Source organism: Thalassophryne amazonica, chromosome 5 (genome assembly GCF_902500255.1).
Source record: "Thalassophryne amazonica chromosome 5, fThaAma1.1, whole genome shotgun sequence".
NCBI classification, from domain to species: Eukaryota; Metazoa; Chordata; class Actinopteri; order Batrachoidiformes; family Batrachoididae; genus Thalassophryne; species Thalassophryne amazonica.
The window spans coordinates 3,762,480-3,786,953 of NC_047107.1; the positions used below are offsets into that span (position 1 = coordinate 3,762,480).

The window sequence follows — 24,474 nt, forward strand, 5'->3', positions numbered from 1 at the left end:
GAAAGTAAATCTCTACAACTTGACATAAATTAATTAAAAATATAAAACACAAGTAGTGTAGAGGATTTTCTTAAACAGAAGACCCTTTAGTTCAGCTGCAATATGACAGAAACTTCATTTGAGATTAAGTCTATATTTGATGTTTTGGTGAAAGAAACTTTTGTGTTTCTTCATAATTGATGTAAATAAAGTCCAAGACATATTCAGTGACTTGGAAATGTTCATGTTTCCATCCCCTGATGTGTCTGAAGAAAACTGGCAATAAAACTGATTATTATTTACAGGTATTTTACCAAAGCATAGCATTACTTACGTAACCCATTATCTTGGCTTTTATATGTTTAATAAATTAGTATAAAGTTTTCAGGTAAAGGAAGCTAATTTTAGAAATTTTTTACTTTATATTTTTTGTATTTGTATTTTTGTATAATGGCATAAACAAATTAAAATGTGTGAAAAGTGTTCCAATACTTTTGGAGGGCACAGTATCCTAACCTTATGATGAGTGCAAAATGAGTGTGGTATTATTACTGTTTAAGAATGTTAAATTTTCACTGTTGCTGCACTTTGTGTCAAATCATAAAAAAAAAATAAAAAATCATACATAAAAAAAAGCTTAAGGTGGCAGGTGGTTAAGAGGGCCACAGTTGTGCTTAAGGTTTTTAGCTATGCTAATGCTCCCCAGAAGTATGTACTGAAAATAAAGTCTGAAAGACCTAAATGAGATGGTGAGATGCTGAAGAGCTTCTCTTGTTCATGTCCACGACATATACAGTAGTGTTCAGAATAATAGTAGTGCTATGTGACTAAAAAGATTAATCCAGGTTTTGAGTATATTTCTTCTTGTTACATGGGAAACAAGGTACCAGTAGATTCAGTAGATTCTCACAAATCCAACAAGACCAAGCATTCATGATATGCACACTCTTAAGGCTATGAAATTGGGCTATTAGTAAAAAAAAAAGTAGAAAAGGGGGTGTTCACAATAATAGTAGTGTGACATTCAGTCACAACCCCTGGCAAAAATGATGGAATCACCGGCCTCGGAGGATGTTCATTCAGTTGTTTAATAGAGAAAAAAAAAAAACAGATCACAGACATGACACAAAACTAAAGTCATTTCAAATGGCAACTTTCTGGTTTTAAGAAACACTATAAGAAATCAGGAAAAAAAAAAATTGTGGCAGTCAGTAACAGTTACTTTTTTAGACCAAGCAGAGGGAAAAAAATATGGAATCACTCAATTCTGAGGAAAAAATTATGGAATCATGAAAAACAAAAGAACGCTCCAACACATCACTAGTATTTTGTTGCACCACCTCTGGCTTTTCTAACAGCTTGCAGTCTCTGAGGCATGGACTTAATGAGTGACAAACAGTAATCTTCATCAATCTGGCTCCAACTTTCTCTGATTGCTGTTGCCAGATCAGCTTTGCAGGTTGGAGCCTTGTCATGGACCATTTTCTTCAACTTCCACCAAAGATTTTCAATTGGATTAAAATATTGTAAAAACATGAAACAAATTTTTATTTTTTATGAGAAATAAAAACATTTTTTCAGTTGACACCACCTACTTTGTCATGTCCCTCATGACCTCAATGAAAGTATACTTTGAAAATACCACTTGAAAATACAAAAGTCAGTAAATTTTGATATCAACCAGAACACCTATTTGTACTCTTTTGCTGGTGATGTTTTTGTTTTAATTAATTGTTACCTGATCCTGAAACAAGGAAGAGGTACCTGCAGAGTGAACGTGAGAGATGGAAAAAGAAAGCAATCAAAGACCTGAGTGAAAGAGAACAGCAGTCCAGATCAGGGAGATCAGCCAGATCAGCCTCCACAGCAGAGATCTTCGAGGTTAGGACAGTGGGTAGTAACAGTGTTGAAGTTGTTTTTACTTTAGGCTAATAAAACTCAATTCACTTTGCAATTTATGTGTGATTCTTAGACTATGGGCACTTATTATGTCCTTTGATCATATTGTATGAAAAACAGAAAAAAGGGGAAATTTCACACTTTTATAGTTATCTTTACAATGAAAGTGTGTTAAGAAATTTGTTCTAGTAGTCTATGATGACTTTTTCACCTTTTTTCATTATATGCAAATATTGCCGTTTTGTGCTTGTCCCACACCCAGACTTTTGATCTTCAATGATAAAAATGAATGGTAAAGAAACATTTTTTCTAATGTTTTAAAATATCTCTGAATAAAATATCTGTAAAATAATCAAAACATAATTGGGGTATTCAATGTCATACAACTGTTGTGATTTTTTTAAACAAAATGTAGTTGTCCCACACTATTGCCGTAATTTCCACCACAACACTGTAATGTAATACAAACTGTTTAAAGGGATTTAAACAGTTTGTATGAAAGATTGTTTGGGTAGTTTCTATGGAGATAAACACTGACATCAGAGCACATGTATATAGCGCCAAATCACAACAAACAGTTGCCCCAAGGCGCTTTATATTGTAAGGCAATGGTGTGGTGGAAATTACATTTACAAGGCCAATAGTGCCCGTAGTTAAAGAATCACCTTTATATCTGCTAATGGAAAATCCTACATACTGAATTTGAAAGTAATGTTTGTTGACTACTGTCTAAAATGTTGAGAGCTATCAATAAGATCATTGATTTTGATTACAATACTTCAACTACACTACATTTTTGATGAAAAACCCCAAGAGTGCTTTCACACATAAGTACATTTCAGGCTTTAGGAGAGATTTTATTTTTATATTTCAAATTATTGAATCGGGGGGGGGGGGGGGTGGAGGGGGGCATCTGCTTTATATTTAATGACCATATTCAGACAGCTTCCATAGTGTACATAACGGGGTTGAAGAATAACACAGACCACATTCTGAAATGATGACCAAAAATAATAATAAACTAACGCCTGAGATAGGAAAATATTTCTATGACACTGAAATATGTGCTTAATGCTGCAGGATATAGATACAAATAATACAATTTGGTAAAAAAAAAAAAAAAGTGAAAATGCTGAAGTCCAATTCTAACCATGGGAATGACTAAAAAAAAATACTTTGCTGTAGTCTACTTTATCAGAATGCTTAAAATATTACTTTTCTTGTAGTTTTCTTGCGACGCTCTGCCACAGGAAAAACACCTCTGTTGAAAGCCTTAAGGACAAGTTGGAACATGTCCTGCCTGTTAAACAATTTCTCATATACTCACTCCACTGAAAGCCATCAAAAGCCGCCTGGATTTTACAAATGGTTATCAACACGGAGGTGTTTTTCCTGTGCCGCCGCACCGCGTCGGCTGCGTCCCGACGCGCGGACCCGTCCGCAGGTCTTTCATTAAAAAATCTCCCTTAACAGTGGAATATCCGGATAAAATGCTGAAACCGACTTCTTCTGAAACTTCTCTGTTCTCTCACGACGTCCTGGATCAATAGAGCCTGAAATGTGGAGGTTTTCAGCTTGAAACAGGCTGACGATGGCGCCTGAGAGCGCTGCGCGACGTCTCGCACCGTGGGAAGTCCTTAAAGCAACAGTATCACCTCAAAATCTCTCAGCAGCCGTTAAAATTTTCACTGAAAACCAGCTTAATTTTTCGAACCGTGTCCACTTCGATGTGTCTCACAGGTTTAGAAAAAATTTTGATCAAACGTGTTGTGTGGGCCGCTGAAGATGAGGTACTGCTGGCCCACCACCACCAGAGGGCACCCTGCCTGGAGTGTGGGCTCCAGGCACCAGAGGGCGCTGCCGCCTCACAGGAGCAGCCGGGGTGACAGCTGACACTCATCACCTGTGACAGCTGTCACCACTCATCTGATCTGCATCGGTATATCAGCAAGACGTCATCTCCACCTCTTTGCCGAGATATCGTTCTACCTGAAAGGTAATATCCTCAGCCTGACTACTTGATAGAAAGCCCTTTTTGTGATTTTTGTGAGTGATAACAGACTTTTTCTCCAACGAGAGGTGGAGGTAGCTTCCCTGCCGTGCAGATTGCTGGGTGCAGACGCACCCACGTTTAATTGTGTTTTTGTTCCTCGCCAGCAGTACCAGGTCCGACACGCGGAGGCAGTGGCCACCTGGGAGTTCGGGACTTGGCAGCTCCAGTATTCCCGGGGTCTGGTGGAGGAGGAAATCGTGTGGTTCCGGTTCTGCTTTGGACAGGCGTCTCCTATCTTCGAGCCTGCCCACACGACACCTTGTAATTTGACCTCTGATCTATTGTGTAATCTGTTGTGTTTGTTGTGCACGTTCGCAACAGTAAGTGTTGTTATTTGACCTATTCCATTGTCCATTCATTTGCGCCCCCTGTTGTGGGTCCGTGTACTTACACTTTCCCAACACAACGCGCCAGTCTCTCAGCAACTTCTCAGACAAAGGAATTCCGACGAGGGGCTGGACGACTCCTCCCACAAGGAGTGCTCACAGGCGAATGACGTCACCGACAGGCGTGGAAAAACTCACGCATGCGCACGAGGGTTCAAGCATGTCTGACATAAAAACATATGAATGAAATCCATATAGTTTTTGAAAAAAATAAAAAGGACCTATACTTTATTGACAGCCCTCGTATTATGTGATCTGACTGTGTACCTTCCTCTCCATCAGATTTACCATGTTTCAGTTGAACTATTTTGGAAACTTCATGTACGGAGATTATATACTCAACTCCAATACTCTTAATTCTATTTGGAATTTGAAATTTATATATATATATATATGGTTACACTGTGCTCATGGACGTCTTAGAAATGTTTAATTATATTTTATCTTTCTGATACCACTTAATGTTTATTTCCACTGTATAGCCACACATCATTAGCTGTAGCATGGCCCAAGCAGAGGGTTGCCCCTTGAGTCTGGTCTGCTTGAGGTTTCTTCCTCAAATCATCAAAGCTTGAAGTTTGTCATTCATTCATTCATTCATCAGAAGGAGTTTTTCTTGCCACTGTCGCCACCTCCTGGTTTGCTCTGGGGTAGCTAAGGTTAGACCTTACCTTTTTTAGTTGTGATTTGATGCTACATAAATGGAAAATAAATTGAAATCCAGTGGTGGGCACAGATAACCAAAAAATTAACTTCGATAACAGATAATCAGATAACTGAAAAGTTATCTTTGATAAAGATAGACCGATAAACCACCCAAAAATGTATCGTAAGTTACAGATAATCGATAAACGATTAATTCCGGTATTGGCTTTGGTACGTTTGCAATTACTAAGAAGCTGAAATTGACTTTTAACACGATCACTTTTGAAAGCATCAAAAGCGACAAAAGACCCAAAGAATGAGCCAGTATTTCCATGTTTGACCATGCTGCCACCTGTAGGAAACTGTACATAAGAATCCTGAGAGCACCCACAAAATGAACTCTCTACTAATAATGCGGAGGTCTTGAAAAATAGTCATACTAACTTATGGTTTTGTGAAAATACTGATAGAACAACTCCATTAATGTCAATTCTGTCATTTGTACAAAGTTAAAATATAACATATATCTTTTAATGTTGAATAATGCACTAATTCTGAGGTTTTGTAACAAACACAGACTGCAAAGCATTCTGGGTAAAAGTGCCTCTGCTAAACACTGATTGGTTCAGTCATTCATTATGTAAACCAACACAATGTGACGTGTGTTGGTTTAAAGATAAATGTGCTTTTGTAAAATATTCCATTTTTATTTGTAAAAACAGGCATTTTTACGGAGCCCTGGAAGTGTCATCGCAAAATGTTTTGCATGTGGAGAGAATGTTTGATGATGTGCACACGTTTTATGATGTTGTAAAACGTGCACTCAATATTAGTACGTAAGTAAGTAAATTTATTTATATAGTGCCTTTCACAGACATAAGTCACAAAGCACTTCACAGGTTAAAATGCAATAATAAAAACATAAAACAAAGGACAAGGTTAACAATTGGTCAGTTCTGAAAAGCCTTATCTTGACACATAAATGTTGGCTTTACACTGTGCGTGTTTTGGCCATTTTTCAGATGATTTTTCATTTGTGCGAGAATTTTTTGGACCGAGTTTCAGGTTAATCGCACATCCTGCATCGTGTAGTGGAGTAACAAGCTTTAACATCTCACGTTCACCTCCTGCTGCTGAAGAGCTACAAGCATCCAACCGCAGAGCTGTCTTGTAATGTTTTTTTGTTGTTTTGTTTTGTTTTTAAACTTAATTTGTTAAAAAAAAAAAAAAAGCCATTTGCAAAGCCAAAAACTTGATTTGACCACCATCTGATATAACCGGGTCAAAATAAATAGAACACTGCCATCTACTGGTGCCCAGACGCTTAGTACTTGGGGCGAATACTGCCATGAACACTACTGGCCAGTAGATGGCAGTAGCGGCCTTGAAAACTTGCCAAACAAAATTCCAGATAATCAATCTGCTACATTTAAGATGCGTGGAATTTAAACCCAAATACAATAACGTCTATAAACCCAGACAATATATTCATGAGAGTTTTAGGCGCTAGAGTTTAATGCTGTTGTCCGTGGAGCCTGAACAGAGTGTCTGAAATGCATTTGTCCTGTCGTGAACGTCTGAGATTACCCTATGCTACCCATAATGCATTGCTGCCGGGCACATCATGTGCTCACAAAACCTTAAAAATTAGCACATTACTTTAAAATGAAAACATATATCTGATATTTTCACTTTATAAAACTTCAGACATGACAGTAAATGAGTAGATTAAAATTTGAACCATAAGTTAAAAATGTATGCCTCTGGATGACTTGGGTGATATTGTGGTTATATCTGTATGGTGTTAAAGGAAATGATTTTTTGGGGGGGGGGTTACCAGTTCTCCTTTGCCTACAGAGGGTAGAGTAGTTTTTTCTGAAAACAGCTCTCTTCTGTTTGCAGAGAGTAGAATAATATACCTACTAGGAAACTTTTAACAGGTAGGTCTCAACTGCTTTTATGTTTTGAAAATGTTTTTCACTGTTCAGCTTGGTTTACTACGTTATCGGTCGGCAATTCATCTGAAGATAATTAGTCTGATGATGGTTTTTAAAGTTATCTAAAAAGATAATCCGATAATGAAAACATTATCTTCGATAATTATCTGTTATCAGATTATCGGAAGTGTGCCCACCACTGTTGAAATCAAACAATTTAAAATTGTACTAGCTACGGGCACATGTACCTTCAGGAGTTTTTATTTACGTTTTTTAATTGTATTTTCTTCTCTTTTTTATTTTCTCTTTTTGTTTTGTTTTTGTTGGGGGTTTTTTTGCACCTCAGTTTTATTTTTCTTTTCTTCTTTAGTGATGTGACTAAGGTCATGCCAACAGGGGAAGCTGTGTGTCAGCCATTTTACAAGATCAGATAGTTACAAGGACATTTTGGATGTGCATCACTTCTAAAACTATCAGATCCTTTTCCAGCTGTCTGATTGATAAAACCAGCTGATCTTTTTATATATGTTTAATTGATAAAACCAAAGTATTCACTTAGCTGTGCCCAGTGGTGGACACAGTTCCGATAATCCGATAGCAGATAATTATCAAAGATAATGTTTTCATTATCGGATTATCTTTTTAGATAACTTTAAAAACCATTATCGGACTAATTATCTTCCGATAAATTTTTGTCCGATAACTTTTAGACTGATAACATAGCAACATTTTTAAAATTTAAAATCAGTTGAGCACCTACCTATTAAAAGTTTCCTAACAGATGTATAGTTCCACCTTCTGCAAACAGAAGAGAACTGCTTCTAGGAGAAACTGCAAAATCCTCTGCAGGCAAAGGAGAATTGGTTATAAAAAAAAACCCATTTCCTTTAACACCATACTGCTACGCTGGCAATATCACCCAAGTCATCCAGAGGCATACATTTTTAACTTATGGTTCAAATTTTAACCAAACTAACTTTGGACAAGTTATTTAAAATTACTGTCATGTCTGAAGTTTTATAAAGTGAAAATATCAGATATATGTTTTAGTTTTAAAGTAATGTGCTAATTTTTAAGGTTTTAGTGAGCACATGCTGTGCCCAGCAGTGCATTATGGGTAGGATAGGGTAATCTCAGTACGTTCACGACACTCTGTTCAGGTTCCACGGACAACAGCATTAAACTCTAGTGCCTAAAACTCTCGTGAATATATTCTCTGGGTTTATAGATGTTATTGTATTTGGGTTTAAATTCCACGCATCTTAAATGTAGCAGACACGGATTATCTGGAATTTTGTTTTGGCAAGTTTTCAAGGCCTCTACTGCCATCTACTGGCCAGTATTGTTCATGGCAGTGTTCATCCTGAAGCTGGGCACACACTGTATGATATTTTTAAATACTGTACTCGGTTTCAGTTCAAACTGTACCACAGAACCGCACAGTGTAAAAGTTCAGAGCACACGATTTATGTTCTCACACACATTATACGTTCAAAAACCACACGTCGGACTTGTGTTTCCAGAAGCAAAACGTAAACAGAAGCTTTTTTTCCCAAACTTAATTTACAAAATCTGTCGATGGGAGACATCAAAGTTTAAAAACAAAACAACAAAAAACATTACAAGACAGGTCTGTGGTGTTTGCACAGGCACAGTGCGAGTGGTTGGATACTTGTAGCTCTTTAGCAGCAGGATACCCTCACGACGGCCAACCAGAATAATATCAAACAGGTTTGATTTTCATTCGACCATACGATCGGCGATCAGGAGGTGGTTGTGAGATGGTCGTGAGATGTTAAACGCAGCTTGTTACTCCATGTATACTAAACGATGCAGGACGCGTGATTAACCTGAAACTTGGTGTGATCCAAAAAATTCTCGCACGAATGAAAAATCAGATGAAAAAGGGCCAAAACTCGCACAGTGTAAAGCCACCCAGAAGCGAACATTTGTGAACATCAAACGTTCATAGAATGTTTGTTTACTGTTCAGCAAGTTTGCGAACGTTCATGTAATGTTTGTGATGTTTGTCTAATGTTTGCATGGAAGCGAAAATTTGCGAACATCAACTGAACGTTCATAGAATGTTCATTTACTGTTCAGCAAGTTTGCAAACATTCATGGGTGATTCTTTAACTACGGGCACTATTGGCCTTGTAAATGTAATTTCCACCACACCATTGCCTTACAATATAAAGCGCCTTGGGGCAACTGTTTGTTGTGATTTGGTGCTACATACATGTGCTCTGATGTTACTGTTTATCTCCATAGAAACTACCCAAACAATCTTTCATACAAACTGTTTAAAGGGACATCACAGTGTTGTGGTGGAAATTACGGCAATAGTGTGGGACAACTACATTTTGTTTAAAAAAAATCACAACAGTTGTATAACATTGAATACCCCAATTATGTTTTGATTATTTCACTGATATTTTATTCAGAGATATTTTAAAACATTAGAAAAAATGTTTTTTTACCATTCATTTTTATCATTGAAGATCAAAAGTCTGGGTGTGGGACAAGCACAAAACTGCAATATTTGCATATAATGATGCTGAAAAAAGGTGAAAAAGTCATTATAGACTACTAGAACAAATTTCTTAAAACACTTTCATTGTAAAGATAACTATAAAAGTGTGAAATTTCCCCTTTTTTCTGTTTTTCATACAATATGATCAAAGGACATAAGTGCCCGTAGTCTAAGAATCACCCTCATATAATGTTTGTGATGTTTGTCTAATGTTTGCATTGAAGAGAACATTAGATAAACATGTAAGCAAGCATTTGCAAAAATCAATCAAATGTTCATAGAATGTATGCTTAATGTTCAGTGTGTTTGCGAACATTTACATAATGTTCATGTTGTATGTGTAAAGCTTGCCTCTAAATAAAAAAATATATATTCTAAAATTTTGTAAAATTTCATATCATTATTACAGGAAAACAATAAATATCATTTACTGCCTACAGAAAGTTAATGTTGGACTCCATTTAAATCATGTATGCAAACATAGGTAGAATGAACAGGAAATAATTTAAGCACTCTACCATGGTAACCAAGAATTTGTCGATTTATGATTTATTCAGGCCTACTGAATATATAATTTCAAGATTACTGTGATAAACTGACAGAAAACATGTCTTGGGCAACTTGCATAAACATGCAATCTGTTGGAATATTAATTTTTGCAAAATAATTTAAGTCACTACAGACTGTGATTGTCAGCTACCAAAAATATTTTTTTTAATGGAAACAGATTGCAATGACAGCTTATTATCCAGAAGACCCACAGACCTGAGTTATATACATTTTGCCAAATTTTATAAAAGCATAATATCTTTAACATTTTTGTAAATAAGGAAAATACATTAAAGGTATTAAAAACTGATTTACAAAATAATGTTTTCAACATGCATGAGCAAGAAACATTGACATTTAAATAAAACAGCTCATAGACAAATAATATTTTTTACAGGTCGTAATATTTGCAAACATGTAAGCGAACATTTGCAAACATCAATCAAATGTTCTTAGAATGTTTGCTTATTGTTCAGCAAGTTTGAGAACATTCATGTAATGTTCGCGATGTTTGTGTGATGTTTGCATGGAAGCGAACATTTGCAAACATGTATCAAACGTTCATAGAATATGTGATTATATTTAGTTGCCATAGTGGAGCGTTTTTTTGTTTTGTTTTGTTTTTTTTTTGGCTGTGTTTTCATTTGGTTGCGTCATGATAATTAGCAGAGCCTTTTTTCTTTTTTACTGTATGTATATTGGGATATGTGGTGATTTGCAGAGCATTTTTTGTTGTGTTTATATTTGGTTGTGTGGTGCAGAGCTTAAATTTTTTTTTGTTGCGTTTATGTAATGGAGGCAGCTGTTGCTGTGCGTGCAATTTGTAAACCTCACTGCACAACAACTCAAAAGGATTCTCTGGTCACAAAACAACAGCCTTGGGTTGTAGCCTTCTGGGTAGAGAGTACAATTCTGTGTGATTTATACTTAGGGAACAATGGAACACAGCGGGAATCATAAATTGGCATTGGGTAACGTATTGTGAGGGTGTGGCTTCAGTCACGTTGAGTGGCGTCACACTGCTCTGACTTGCACTGAAACCACTTAATTTCTGGGTCGAGCACGGGACGGCAAAAAAATTAAACGTGTTTAATTTTTGGTGTCCGATTCGTTTCGTCCTTTGCGCCCCTTGCACTGTTGTTGCGTTGAGCTGCATCATCTCGGTACTAAGTTGCTTCCACGCGGCGTTATGATGATGACGCACAATGCAACTGGAAGCAGCCCCGGTGTGAAAGGGGCTTTAGTCTGTAGCAGTCCATTTCACTGTCGCATTTGCAAGCCTATCTTGCCTTTGTTTAATAATAATAATTTATTCATTTATATAGCGCCAAATCACGAGTAATCGCCTCAAGGCGCTTCACAAACATTTAAAAGTAGAATAAAATGAATTAAGATTAAAACACAATAAAAAAATTTAACCATAAAAGGTAAAAGAAGTGAAATAAATAAAAGGAATTAAAAAAAGACACACAATCATATAAAATACTAATGATAAAACAGGGAGAACAGATGCGTCTTCAACCTGGCTTTAAAAGTCTCCACAGAGTCCGACTGTCATATTAGCGCAGGCAGATCATTCCACATTTCTACACGCTGCATCTAACGTCTGCCGCAGCCTTGCGCCGCAGTGTGTTTGGTATCAGCTTGTGTGCTGCATTTAGGTGATACTTAAGACTTGAAGTACTCTGCTGATAAAACAACTGGGTTAACGTGCAATAAACAAATTGATTGTTGTGTGGGCCGCCCAAAGAGGAGGTACTGCTGGCCAACACCAGAGGGTGCCCTGCCTGTAGACGGGCTTCAGGCACCAGAGGGCGCAATTCGCCGCCAGGAGCTTCAGGAACCCTGACAGCTGTCACTCATCACGCCATCCATAAAAGCCTGGAGAAGACACCACACCCCTGCCGAGAAATCATCTGAAGTATTCAGTACTCGATCTGACAGCTAGAGACGGTGGCCACCTGGTGACTTGGGACTTGGCGGCTCCGGTGTGTTCCAGATCCGTTGGCGGTGGAAATCGTGTGGGTCCCGACTCCTATCTGGACATGCGTCTCCTATCCTTGAGCCTGCCCACACAACACCAACTGTATAATTAACTGTAGTATTGAATTGTATCTGTATCCGTTGTGCACATTTCACAACATTAAAAGTGTTACTTTTTATTTCCATTGACCGTTCATTTACGCCTCCTGTTGTGGGTCCGTGTCATTACACTTTTACACAACATTGATGGCATTAATTAACACACCCAGCATTCATAGTTATCAAACTTGTAGTGAAAGAATAGAAACATTACTGCCATTGTTGCTTTCATTGTTCTGTATTCTACTTTCAATACTTTTTCAATTTACAGTTGGCACAAAATTTAATGTTTTAACTAGTCAAATGCTATTCCTCCACATCAGCCTCAGCCTGACCTGATGGGTTCCCAAGGAAACAAAAAGAAGAGAGTAGCTAGTGACAGTGATGCTGGTGTACAAAACAGAAGCAGAAAACGACGTAAAATGATTGTAAAAGACGTAAGTTTCTTCAAAGAGTTAAACATTCTTGCTGTATAATTGAGATATATCTGATTTTAACATGATTTTCATGAAAAGCCTTTAGTATACAACACTGGCATTAGAAAATTAAGGCAAGTTTTATAAAAGTTCTATACATTGCACATTATGGAAATCTGAAACAAAATAATTTGTAAATAATTTATTTCAAGTATTAATTAATACTTGAGAAGAAGGAATGATGCCTCTTCTATTTTAATGTAGATGAACGATCCTTGTACTGTGTCCCAAAGTCATGGGTGTCTTCGTTCAAGAACCTAAAGAAGCCTTTAGGTGATGGCTGTTATGAATTATTCTACAAGTGTTGGTGGCAAAAGAAGACAGCAGTGAGGCTACTGCATCAAAAATGAAGATGCTTGTAAGAAATTGTTCAGAACTGGACTTGACAAATGGACACAGCGCAGAGGCAAGCCATTGGGAACATTCCTGGAATTAGAGAAGTGTGAGGCAGCACTTGCTAAACAAGGTCTGTCTACAACTGAAAGTGAAACTAATGGAGAGGACTCCGCAGACATAACACCACCAGGGAGAGCAGAGGCAAGAAGCCAAGATGATGTGGCTGATCAGGAAAATGCAACGGCAGCTTGGTATTAATCCAGAAAATGTGTCAGTTGTAATTCCTTTGACAGAAATATTTCTGTTCATGTGTGCATGAAATAAATATAAGAAAAGTGTATCCTTCCTCTCTATGTACATAACTTTTTATGACCATAATTAAAATTTATATGCTGTCAGTTACTAGGCGTTCAGGAAATTGAAGTTCAAATAACATTAGTGCACAGAAAGAGACTGTGAAAATAAGTTTGATTCAGTTGTGTTTTTGCATTGCCACAACTGTTTTATATTTTTGTGTGAATATTTAATTATTGATTGTAACTTTGATTACTGCCATAGGTTTTGCATGTGTAATTTTTTCAACTTGTTTGCCCTTTACAAATGTGACCAATAATAATTTTTTGGATTATTGTTTATTTTTCTTTTCAAGAGTAACCATGCCTGCTGTCATAAGAGCTGCCACATCAGTGAGCCTGAGCCAAACACCATGACGGCAGTTCAGTCTCACCAACAGCCCGATCAGTCTAAATCGGAAAGTAGTAGTGAATCCACAGGTTTGTACTTTGTTTATATGAGATTGTACAGCGACTTACTTTTAATATTGAGTGCTTATTTTCTTTTGGCATAGAAACATCAGCTAGTCTTGACTGAGAATTGACACCTTCTGGACATGTGCCTGGCAGTTGTGTGAAGACACATGTCCTGCAGACAGCAGCAGTTGACAAATTCTCTACAGGATGCTCAAAAGCAGGGGTGGGCAACCAATTGTTCCAGAAAGGGCCAAGAGGGTGCAGGTTTTCTTTGCAGCCACTGACTCCATCAGGTGATTTCACTGATTCCATCTGCTCAAAGTGATATTAATCAGTAAAATCACCTGGTGGAGTCAGTGGCTGCAAAGAAAACCTGCACCCTCTTGGCCCTTTCTGGAACAAGTTGCCTACCCCTGCTCTAGAGTCTACAAGTTTTCATATAATGTAGATTGAAATCATTTGTATTGATGTAAGAACTCTGGGGTGATCATAATACAGACGTTTAGTGATTATGCATCTTGCACATTCTCTTGTCTAGCCAATGAGTGGTTGTGTTTCCATATGTTTGTAATTTTCCTGGAAATGGTGATTATATATATGTCACTGCTTTTGTTTTTTGAAGGTTTGTCATCTGCAAAAAGACCTGCAGCTGAGCTTACAGCATGTCGTCGTTTGGCAAGTGTTTCTGCTGCAGATGCACAGCCGTCTGAGATTCTTCGTGTTGAGTTGACACCAATAGAAGGACTTGGGAGCATCATGCAGATGCTGGGCATATTGATGGTATGTTTAATTTACTCAAGTTTTACCTTTTTATATTATTCAATTATGAAGGGGGCTGTGGTGGCCTAGCAGTAATGCACTGGTCCCTGTGTCACAGTTTGAACTGTCCCCTTTTGTGTACTGCGCATGTGTCATTTCGGACCGTCAACAGCAAATTAACAGAACGTTGCCTTGTTTCTGCTTAAAACTGACTTTAGAATGATTTAAGAGGTTTTACTTTGTCATGTGGTTGTTATGTGTCGGACGCAGCTCGGAGAACCGACCAGCGTTTGAAGGACCCAGTATGAAATAAGCAGAGCACGGTACAAAGGCTAACTGAATTTAATACATAACAGTGATACAAAAATAACAGAAAGTGCGGTCTGGCGTGGTGCGCTCCCAGCAGCGCTAACGGTCCGGAGCCAGAAGCTGTTCGGACCCAAGGACCCCGCCGACACCCCCCAGGTGGCCGCAACAACCGAGTCTGTGAAAGAAGGAACCATTATGTGAGTCCACACTCTACACACAGAACACTTAAAGGTGTACAAACAGCAAACACTTCCTGGCTTGATTACTGATCAGCTTCCCAACCTGCAGGCATGGAACATCCCGTTCACAAAACTCCACTGCAGTGGAAGCTGATACATGACTAACAAACAGCTCAATACAATAAGGTGTGAGGGACACCACATTTACTGACTGTATAACTGTTAGTCACAAAATCTAACGTACCTCAGGAAGTGTGCTGACGAGCGTGAGACCTCACCCCCTCCTCTTTCACAGACTGTGCATCAAACCTGGACGTTCTCAGCATCCGCTGTTGATGAGATGGCTCCCGAGACGACGATCTCACCCGTCTGGTCACAAGGTCGAGTCTCTGGCAAATACACACTGTGCATTCCAGTCTTAAATGCCAACATGTTCCAATCCATCCAGATGCACCACAGCTGTGAGTCCTGACGAGTCGCAGATGATCAGGGTGAGGTCCTGACAGCCTCAGCAACACAGCCACTCAGTCCCAAATGCACGCCACCTGGGAGGAAAACCAAAAGACAGAAACAAACCGGCAGCCAGGCCCCCCCCCCAGCCATATAACAGTGGTGGTTAATAATCACATTATTCCCTTGGTTTGGGTGGAGAAAGTCAGACTGAGCGCTCCCTTTTTTTTTTTTTTTAATGAAATAACGCTGAATTTATTTGGAAATGATTGTTGTAGAAAACCCTATCTGTCGCTGAGATGGATGATGACTGGATTGCAGTTTTAACCAGAAACAAGATGAAAATCTGTGAATCACTGCTGGCGGTCTGAAATGACATATGCAAAAGGAGACCGCTTTTTAGCAACACTGAGTTCAAAGCTCATGTTGTGCTGTATGCGAACTAGGAGACTATGAAACACTATGTACCCGGCACACCCTAATCCTTTTCCAGCTTGACTGTGTGTGTATGTATATATATGTGTACGTGTGTGTATATATCAAATCAATTTTATTTATATAGCGCCAAATCACAACAAACAGTTGCCCCAAGGCGCTTTATATTGTAAGGCAAGGCCATACAATAATTACAGAAAAACCCCAACGGTCAAAACGACCCCCTGTGAGCAAGCACTTGGCTACAGTGGGAAGGAAAAACTCCCTTTTAACAGGAAGAAACCTCCAGCAGAACCAGGTTCAGGGAGGGGCAGTCTTCTGCTGGGACTGGTTGGGGCTGAGGGAGAGAACCAGGAAAAAGACATGCTGTGGAAGAGAGCAGAGATCGATCACTAATGATTAAATGCAGAGTGGTGCATACAGAGCAAAAAGAGAAAGAAACACTCAGTGCATCATGGGAACCCCCCAGCAGAAGAAGATTCCCCATTTACATGAACAAATTGTAATCTATTAGATAAATCAATCAATCAATCAATCAATTTTTTTTTTATATAGCGCCAAATCACACGATTCAAACCACCGCAGCGCAGTGCCTTTAATACCTATGGCATGCTCTAATCTCTGTAATAAAATTTTATGGTCAACAGTATCAAAAGCAGCACTGAGGTCCAACAGAACAAGCACAGAGATGAGTCCACTGTCTGAGGCCATAAGAAGATCATTTGTAACCTTCACTAATGCTGTTTCTGTACTATGATGAATTCTAAAACCTGACTGAAACTCTTCAAATAGACCATTCCTCTGCAGATGATCAGTTAGCTGTTTTACAACTACCCTTTCAAGAATTTTTGAGAGAAAAGGAAGGTTGGAGATTGGCCTATAATTAGCTAAGATAGCTGGGTCAAGTGATGGCTTTTTAAGTAATGGTTTAATTACTGCCACCTTAAAAGCCTGTGGTACATAGCCAACTAATAAAGATAGATTGATCATATTTAAGATCGAAGCATTAAATAATGGTAGGCTTCCTTGAGCAGCCTGGTAGGAATGGGGTCTAATAGACATGTTGATGGTTTGGATGAAGTAACTAATGAAAATAACTCAGACAGAACAATCGGAGAGAAAGAGTCTAACCAAATACAGGCATCACTGAAAGCAGCCAAAGATAACGATACATCTTTGGGATGGTTATGAGTAATTTTTTCTCTAATAGTTGAAATTTTATTTGCAAAGAAAGTCATGAAGTCATTACTAGTTAAAGTTAAAGGAATACTCGGCTCATCAGCCTCACTTTGGTTGTGCACGAGCGCTGCTCTCCTATTGGTCGTTTAGGAGTGGGAAATCTCACTCCAAGGTGGAGGTCAGTATCTGGCCCAATTCATAGCCAGGTGGGTTGTCAGGCTAAACCAAGATCAGGAAGACACTATTTTGTTTCAACTTGTGAATTAAATTTCAGATTGCAGCATCTTGATCAGTCTGCAGTTATTGCACTGTGTTGTGGAATCCAGATCCAGGAAAAATGCAATGCATGTCAATCACGTTATCTGTCATTTTGAGTCCTCATCAACTCTCAGCAGATGTCAGAAATTTCCAATTGCTCATCATAGTTACTTTAGTTTTCGTTTAAACTGCAAAAGAAGAAGCCTAAACTACATTTCTTTGTCCTCACACTGATCAAATATTCAGAACATTCAGAATTGCCATTTCTTTTATGTATATAATCGGCAGATAATATCTATCGTAAATATTTTACTTCCCCATATCAATCCCCCCAATTAATCCATAGTAGTCGAGCTCCAATTAGGTAATTTTTTATTACCGTCAGCTTGAACTGAACCTGGCAACATAAGAAATGAAACGACACTTGGAGATGGTAGAAATGAAATTCTTTTAATGCACATTAGAAGTTACTTTTAGGATTTACAAATATAAACATCACATTCACCTGAAACGGTAACTGGTTAATTACAGCACAACACCTTCCACAATACAAGAACACTGCCAAACAAATGGCAGGTGGCGCTGTGGAGCACAGCCGCGGCCGTCAGACACGATTCCGCGTTTCAGACCTAAAATCCCAACAAGACCCCAATGGCGGACACGTTATGGCTTCATGAATAAATACAAATATAAGGGGGTTTTTTTTGGGGGGGGGGGGGGGGCATTAGTTAGTGTACAGCCGGAGACAAATGAGGAGCTCTAAATTATTGGGGATGTCAGCGATGAATGTATCTGAAGTCAAAGAGACGTTTGGCACAGATGAAGCGACAGGAAGTCATTCCGCACGCCGTCGTCTCCCTGAAACTTGTCCTGGACTCGAACTCTGCAAACACGCAAAACATTTGTACAAAAATACTGTTTTAAATATTAAAATAAATCCCACAGTCTGTTTCGAGCACACGGCGTTAGAAAAGCAGGATCTGAACACAAAGGTGGTGCCGGTCCCCGTCAGGCCCAGAACTGACATTTTACCGCTATTCTTCAACCACGGCAGAGCTCAAATAAAACCACGAAACTGTCAGTGCGGCGCCGATGTTCAGCTCAAATTCAAGAAAAACAGGAATTACAGACGTCGGTCCACGAACCGAGACACCTGGACAGGATTATTATTTGAGAATGAACACATGAACATTTTCCATCAATCATTAAACACAAAGAGTTGCGTGTGGATGAGGCAGCTCTCATAACCTGAGTGACTGAGCAAGTGAGGGAAGACACCTGGACCACCCTGAAGCTGGTACAGGCTTCTGTAGCTCTCATCTGCATTCAGAAAGAATCCTTGTACTGTTTGTCCAAATACTTTTGGCCTCTGAACCCAGAGCTGGGGTTTGACCCTCGGGGACGCGGCGTCCTTAAGTCTGTTTCGTCCTCTCAGGAACTAGCTGATCTTCTGCAGCAGTTTCTCTTCTTTGAGTCCAAACTGGACGCTCACCGACATCTCGGCGATGAATCTTTCGCAGGCCGTCTTGGTGACCTGCTTGCAGTAGCGGAGGTCAATCTGGCAGATGCTCCCACAGCGCTTGAAAAAGTTAAGGGAATAGTCCGTGACCCGGTTACAAACTGAAGGGAAACACAATAATCAGCACACCAGAATGACGGGATTTACTCACCAGACATCACTCTTTTACTTCCCCCTCTTTTCCTAGTGTGTTTGAGTGTGTGTGTGTGTGTATTTGGGCTGTCAATCGATTCAAATGTGTAATGGCAGTTAACTTCATCGTTGTTCATTGTCAACTCACAATTGTTATCTTCAAATTGCTAAATGTTTGTAATTATGATGCATCTTTAAAAAAATTAAGTAACCTTTTTTAATATCTCAATTTCACACAATTGTAGAAAAGCTAGGACATTCAGATTAGTAGTTTTTAATAGTGTGGCCATTAAAAATGATAACCTGCTTATTTCCTCAGTCATCCCAGATTAATTCCAGCTAATGCCACAAAGCTGTGATAGCTGCTGAAAGTGCTAATGCTGTTAGCATCCAAAACTACTATTGACACAAATGCACACGACCTCTTCAGTAAGTTAATCTCACAAGGTGGATTACTGCATATATTTGCAATAAAATGCTTAAAAAACAGACCGAACTCTGAGCGCACGAACTGTCACTCAAAGTGGCCACGCCCTAATGTGTTAGGAAAACTGGACTTTAATGAAGATGATGATAATAAATATATATTTCAGTCATATCACTGGCTTTGATCTTTCATGTATTGACAAGGGTTAAGAAAAAAGGCCATATTATATTCAAGGTCAAGACATTTACATGTAATAATACATCCACAACAGCAGGTGGCACTAAATACATATGACACAAGTGTGTCCCACATATGCGTAGCTGTTGACCCCTTTAGAAGCAGCGGGATGATGCTGGTGAGGGTTTGTTTGTTTTGTCATTTGTTGTTTGCGGTGTCTTTTTACTGATTTATTTATCTACATTATACAATCTCAATTCCAGTGAAGTTGGGACGTTGTGTAAAATGTAAATAAAAACAGAATACAATGATTTGCAAATCCTCTTCAACCTATATTCAACTGAATACACCACAGAGACAAGATATTTAATGTTCAAACTGATAAACTTTATTGTTTTTGTGCAAATATTTGCTCATTTTGAAATGGATGCCTGCAACAGTTTAAAAAAAGTTGGGACGGGGCAACAAAAGACTGGGAAAGTTGATGAATACTCCTGATTGGAAACATGTGAGTGTCATGATTGGGTATAAAAGGAGCATCTCCAAAAGACTCAGCTGGTCACAAGCAAAGATGGGGTGAGGATCAACACTTTGTGAACAACTGTGTGAAAAAAAATAGTCCAACAGTTTAAGAACAATGTTTCTCTGAGTTCAATTGCAAGGAATTTAGGGATTCCATCATCTACAGTCCATAATATAATCAGAAGATTCAGAGAATCTGGAGAACGTTCTACATGTAAGCGGCAAGGCTGAAAACTAACACTGAATGCCTGTGACCTTTGATCCCTCAGGCGGCACTGCATTAAAAACTGACATCATTGTGGAAAGGATCTTACCGCATGGGCTCAGGAACACTTCAGAAAACCACTGTCAGTTAACACAGTTCGTCACTACATCTACAAGTGCAAGTTAAAACTCTACCATGCAAAGTGAAAGTCATACATCAACAACATCCAGAAACACTGCTGCCTTCTCTGGGCCCGAGCTCATTTGAAATGGACAGACACAAAGTGGAAAAGTGTGCTGTGGTCTGATGAGTCCACATTTCAAATTGTTTTTGGAAATCATGGACGTCGTGTCCTCCTGACAAAAGAGGAAAAAGACCATCCAGATTGTTACCAGCACAAAGTTCAAAAGCCCGCATCTGTGATGGTATGGGGGTGTGTTAGTGCCCATGGCATGGGCAACTTACACATCTGTGATGGCACCATCAATGCTGAAAGGTACATCCAGGTCTTGGAGCAACACATGCTGCCATCCAAGCAACGTCTTTTTCAGGGACGTCCCTACTTATTTCAGCAAGACAATGCCAAGCCACATTCTGCACGTGTTACAACAGCGTGGCTTCATAGTAAAAGAATGTGGGTACTAGACTGGCCTGCCTGCAGTCCAGACCTGTCGCCCACTGAAAATGTGGCGCATTATGAAGCGCAAAACACTGAAGTCGTACATCATTTTTCAAACGTGTTGCAGGCATCCATTTCAAAATGAGCAAATATTTGCACAAAAACAATAAAGTTTATCAGTTTGAACATTAAATATCTTGTCTTTGTGGTGTATTCAGTTGAATATAGGTTGAAGAGGATTTGAAAATCATTGTACGAGGTCTGTCAATAAAGTAACGGTCATTTTTATTTTTTTCAAAAACTATATGGATTTCATTCGTATGTTTTTACGTCAGACATGCTTGAACCCTCATGCGCATGTGTGAGTTTTTCCACACCTGTCAGTCACATCATTCGCCTGTGAGCACGCCTTGGGAAGGAGTGGTCCAGCCTCCTCGTCTGATTTTCATTGTCTGGAAATGGCGGAATGAAAAGGACTTTTTTTCCATCAGAATTTTTTCAGAAGCTGTTAGAGACTGGCACCTGGAAACCATTCGAAAAATTTATCTGGCTTTTGGTGAAAATTTTACGGGCTTCACAGAGAATAAAGTCTGTTAGTACAGCTTTAAGGACCCCTTTAAGGACGCTCGGTGCTCCGAGCTGCGACGACGCGGCACAAGCCACTGGACCATTTCTAAACAGATGGCTCTGTGGATACGGGATCGTCGTGTGCTCTTTCTCTGGTTATCACAAGAGCTGGACATCAGCCATTTTCCAGCAGATTTCACTTTTAACAAGAGATTTTGTCATGGAAAGCCGCGCGGAGGCTTCGCGCGTCACGACCGATTCGCTTTGGAAGCGAGACAAAGTAACACCTCCGTTTCAGCGTGTCAGAGGACAAGTTTGGACATGTCTATCTCGGCTTTCAATGCTTACCAGTCCAGTAAGTATCAGTGAAATTGTGGAGAGAAAGGAGTCAGTTGGGGTGGCTCGGGCATCTTTTCCGGATGCCCCCTAGACGCCTCGCTAGAGAGGTGTTCCGGGCACGTCCCACTGGGAGGAGGCCCCGGGGAAGGCCCAGGACACGCTGGAGGGACTACATCTCTCGGCTGGCTTGGGAACGCCTTGGGGTTCCCCCGGAGGAGCTGGGGGAGGTGTGTGTGGATCGGGAGGTCTGGGCGGCTTTGCTTGAGCTGCTGCCCCCGCGACCCGACTCCGGATAAAGCGGAAGAAAATGGATGGATGGATGGATTTCCTGGTAACTTTAAATCACTCTGTAACTTGGTTGGCTTTAAAAGGCTCTACAAAAATAATTTAATTACTCGTTATATCAAGATGAATTAGGTTTATTGAGTTTGTTTTGTTTTTGGAGCACTGCTGTTTTGAAATCTGTTTTAAAATCTTAGTTCAGTGATTAATTTATATTTTGTATCAGTTATCATGAGTGGATGTATATTTTTACAAACACATTTTGAAGTTTTTGGTTAAAGGAGTGGGCATTGATAAGCTTCTGATTCTGCCTACACCCTTTCAGACATATGGGTACATTGTTAAATTGTTTTCTTTATGAGCTTTTTCTTGTTATTTTGACTCTGTGTGTGCTGAGTAAATTCATTCATTCATTCATTAAACACAATAAGGAAGCACCACGGCAAGGCCTTTTTTTTGCTAAGAAACACATGCAGTATATTGTAAGTACAGGGCCGAGAAAATCAGTATGACACGTTTACGCTCATAAAGTCAAAGACCTCAAAGAGTGGGAAAGTAAAACCAGGGACCACCCACAAAATTACATCAATTTAAAACTAAATCATTAACTTTTCATTTTTTAAAAAGACCTTCAGGAAGTGTTTTCCCAGTAATAATTCTGGAAGAAAACGAAGTCGTCTCATAATCAGGGTCTGTCATAATGAGGCTGTGTGTGTGTGTGTGTGTGTGTGTTGTACCTGGTCTCACCTGACAGGTTGATCTCTGTGAGCGAGTCCCTGGTGGTGGTTCCTGCTGCCGTCAGTAGGTTGACCGACTGGTCGTTGATGTGGTTGCAGTAGCTCAGGTCCAGTCGGGACAGCAGAGGCATGTGTCGACTGATGAGACGCAGAGACGTGTCGGTGATGTCCAGCCCCGCCAGCCGCAGGTCCTCCACGTTACGCAGTTTGCACCGGTTATCCAGCTGACCTGAGATCAAACAAACTTACCGCGTTAACCAGCAGTGAGGTTTTGTCACAGTGAGCCCCGCCTGAACTTTGAACCAGCCTGACGTCAAAAGACAAAGAGCTCGTGAAACAGGTTTCAGACGGAGACACGTACAGTGCCACCACAGGGACTGAAGTGGGAAGTTTTTGTAAAAGGACTACAGAAAGGCTAAAGTCCGATCACAACCCCCAACGGATCCGTGTTAAGGAGTTGTGCTGGCGAGGTTGATGCGGCTGACCTACCTGGTCTGTTGTCTGTCGGAGGGGAGAGGAGGTCTCTCATCTGTGGATCTTTGAGCCCTTCCACCCACTGGACATCCAGAGTGCGCAGCAGAGGGCAGCTGGAGGTGCAGAGAGCCGACACGGCCACCCAGGAGCATCCCGACAACTTCAAGACTCTCAGCCCTGAAACACAGAGCGGCTCCGTAAACTCCAGGAACTCATACAGAGACACTGTCACTCAAGGAACCACTGTCCCACACACACTTCCTCTCTGCCTGGGTTGGGTACCTGCTGTGGACATGGGTCACATGACCCACTCTTGGGCAAAGCCAGGTGCCATGCCTTTATTGTAAGTTCTGTTTGGCAAGCTGCCCAGAGGCGGGACTTAAACTGAACTCTTTCATTTCAAAATGCAACATGTTCAAAACCCCAAAAAAGACCAACATGCGGGATTAGTATGGAGTATGAACAGAAACCAGAACATTCAGAAAGTCGGCCAGAGAAAAGAATCTACAACATCGCAGTCGGCAGGGCTAATCTGTGGTTACTCTACAGCCGGCCTACAGTTTGTCTACAGCCGGTCTACACCAGCTCTACAGCTTACAGCCAGTCTACAGTTACTCTACAGCCAGCCTGCCGTTAGTCTACAGCTGGTCTACACCCTGTCTGCAGTTGTCTATAGTTAGTCTACAGCCAGTCTATTTCCAGTCTACATCCAGTCCACAGTTAGTGTGCGACCAGTCTACATCCAGTCTGCATGCATGCTACAAGTAGTCTACAGTCGGTCTACAGTTAGTCTACAGCCAGCATGCAGGTAGTATACAGGTAAGTCTATAGTTAGTCTACAGTCAGTCTACACCCAGCCTAGTTAGTCTACATCCAGTCCACAGTTAATTTACAGCCAGTCTGCAGTTAGTCTACAACCAATCTACAGCAGTGGTGGGCACAGTTCAGCTAATCCAATAACTGCTAATTATCGAAACTAATGTTTTCATTATCGGATTATCTTTTTAAATAACTTTGACAACCATCAACGGACCAGTTACCTTCCAATAAATTTAGTTCCGATAACTCTCAATCCAATAACATTTTGTTGGTGGTGAAGTGAATAAAGTTTAACAGTTTGTAAACAGCTAAAATCGTTCCTGGCTGTCTGCAACAGTCAGGCTGCTGTCAGGGAAGCTCAGAAGGGGCAGGGCACTCTCACGGTGCCTTCACTGCACATGCGTCATTTCAGTGCTTCAGCAACAATTCATAGATTATTGCCTCATTTCTGCTTAAAACTAT

At 39.9% G+C, this 24,474-nt stretch overlaps 1 protein-coding gene across 4 annotated transcripts in view; it reads right to left on the reverse strand.

Moving 5' to 3' along the window:
* Positions 1-17,855: 17,855 nt before the first annotated feature.
* kdm2ba (lysine (K)-specific demethylase 2Ba) overlaps positions 17,856-24,474 on the reverse strand; it is a 68,245-nt gene continuing 61,626 nt past the window's right edge. For 2 of the 4 annotated variants that reach the window (XM_034169662.1, XM_034169661.1), the window contains exons 8-10: positions 23,209-23,370; positions 22,730-22,948; positions 18,576-18,813 (exon numbers count right to left, since the gene is read on the reverse strand). In XM_034169662.1, the coding sequence (XP_034025553.1) occupies positions 18,632-18,813; positions 22,730-22,948; positions 23,209-23,370 (563 nt within the window). In that variant the 3' untranslated portion in view covers positions 18,576-18,631. Of the gene's footprint in view, positions 18,077-18,575; positions 18,814-22,729; positions 22,949-23,208; positions 23,371-24,474 lie in introns of those variants that run through there. The other 2 variants (XM_034169663.1, XM_034169664.1) reach the window with 2 other exon arrangements.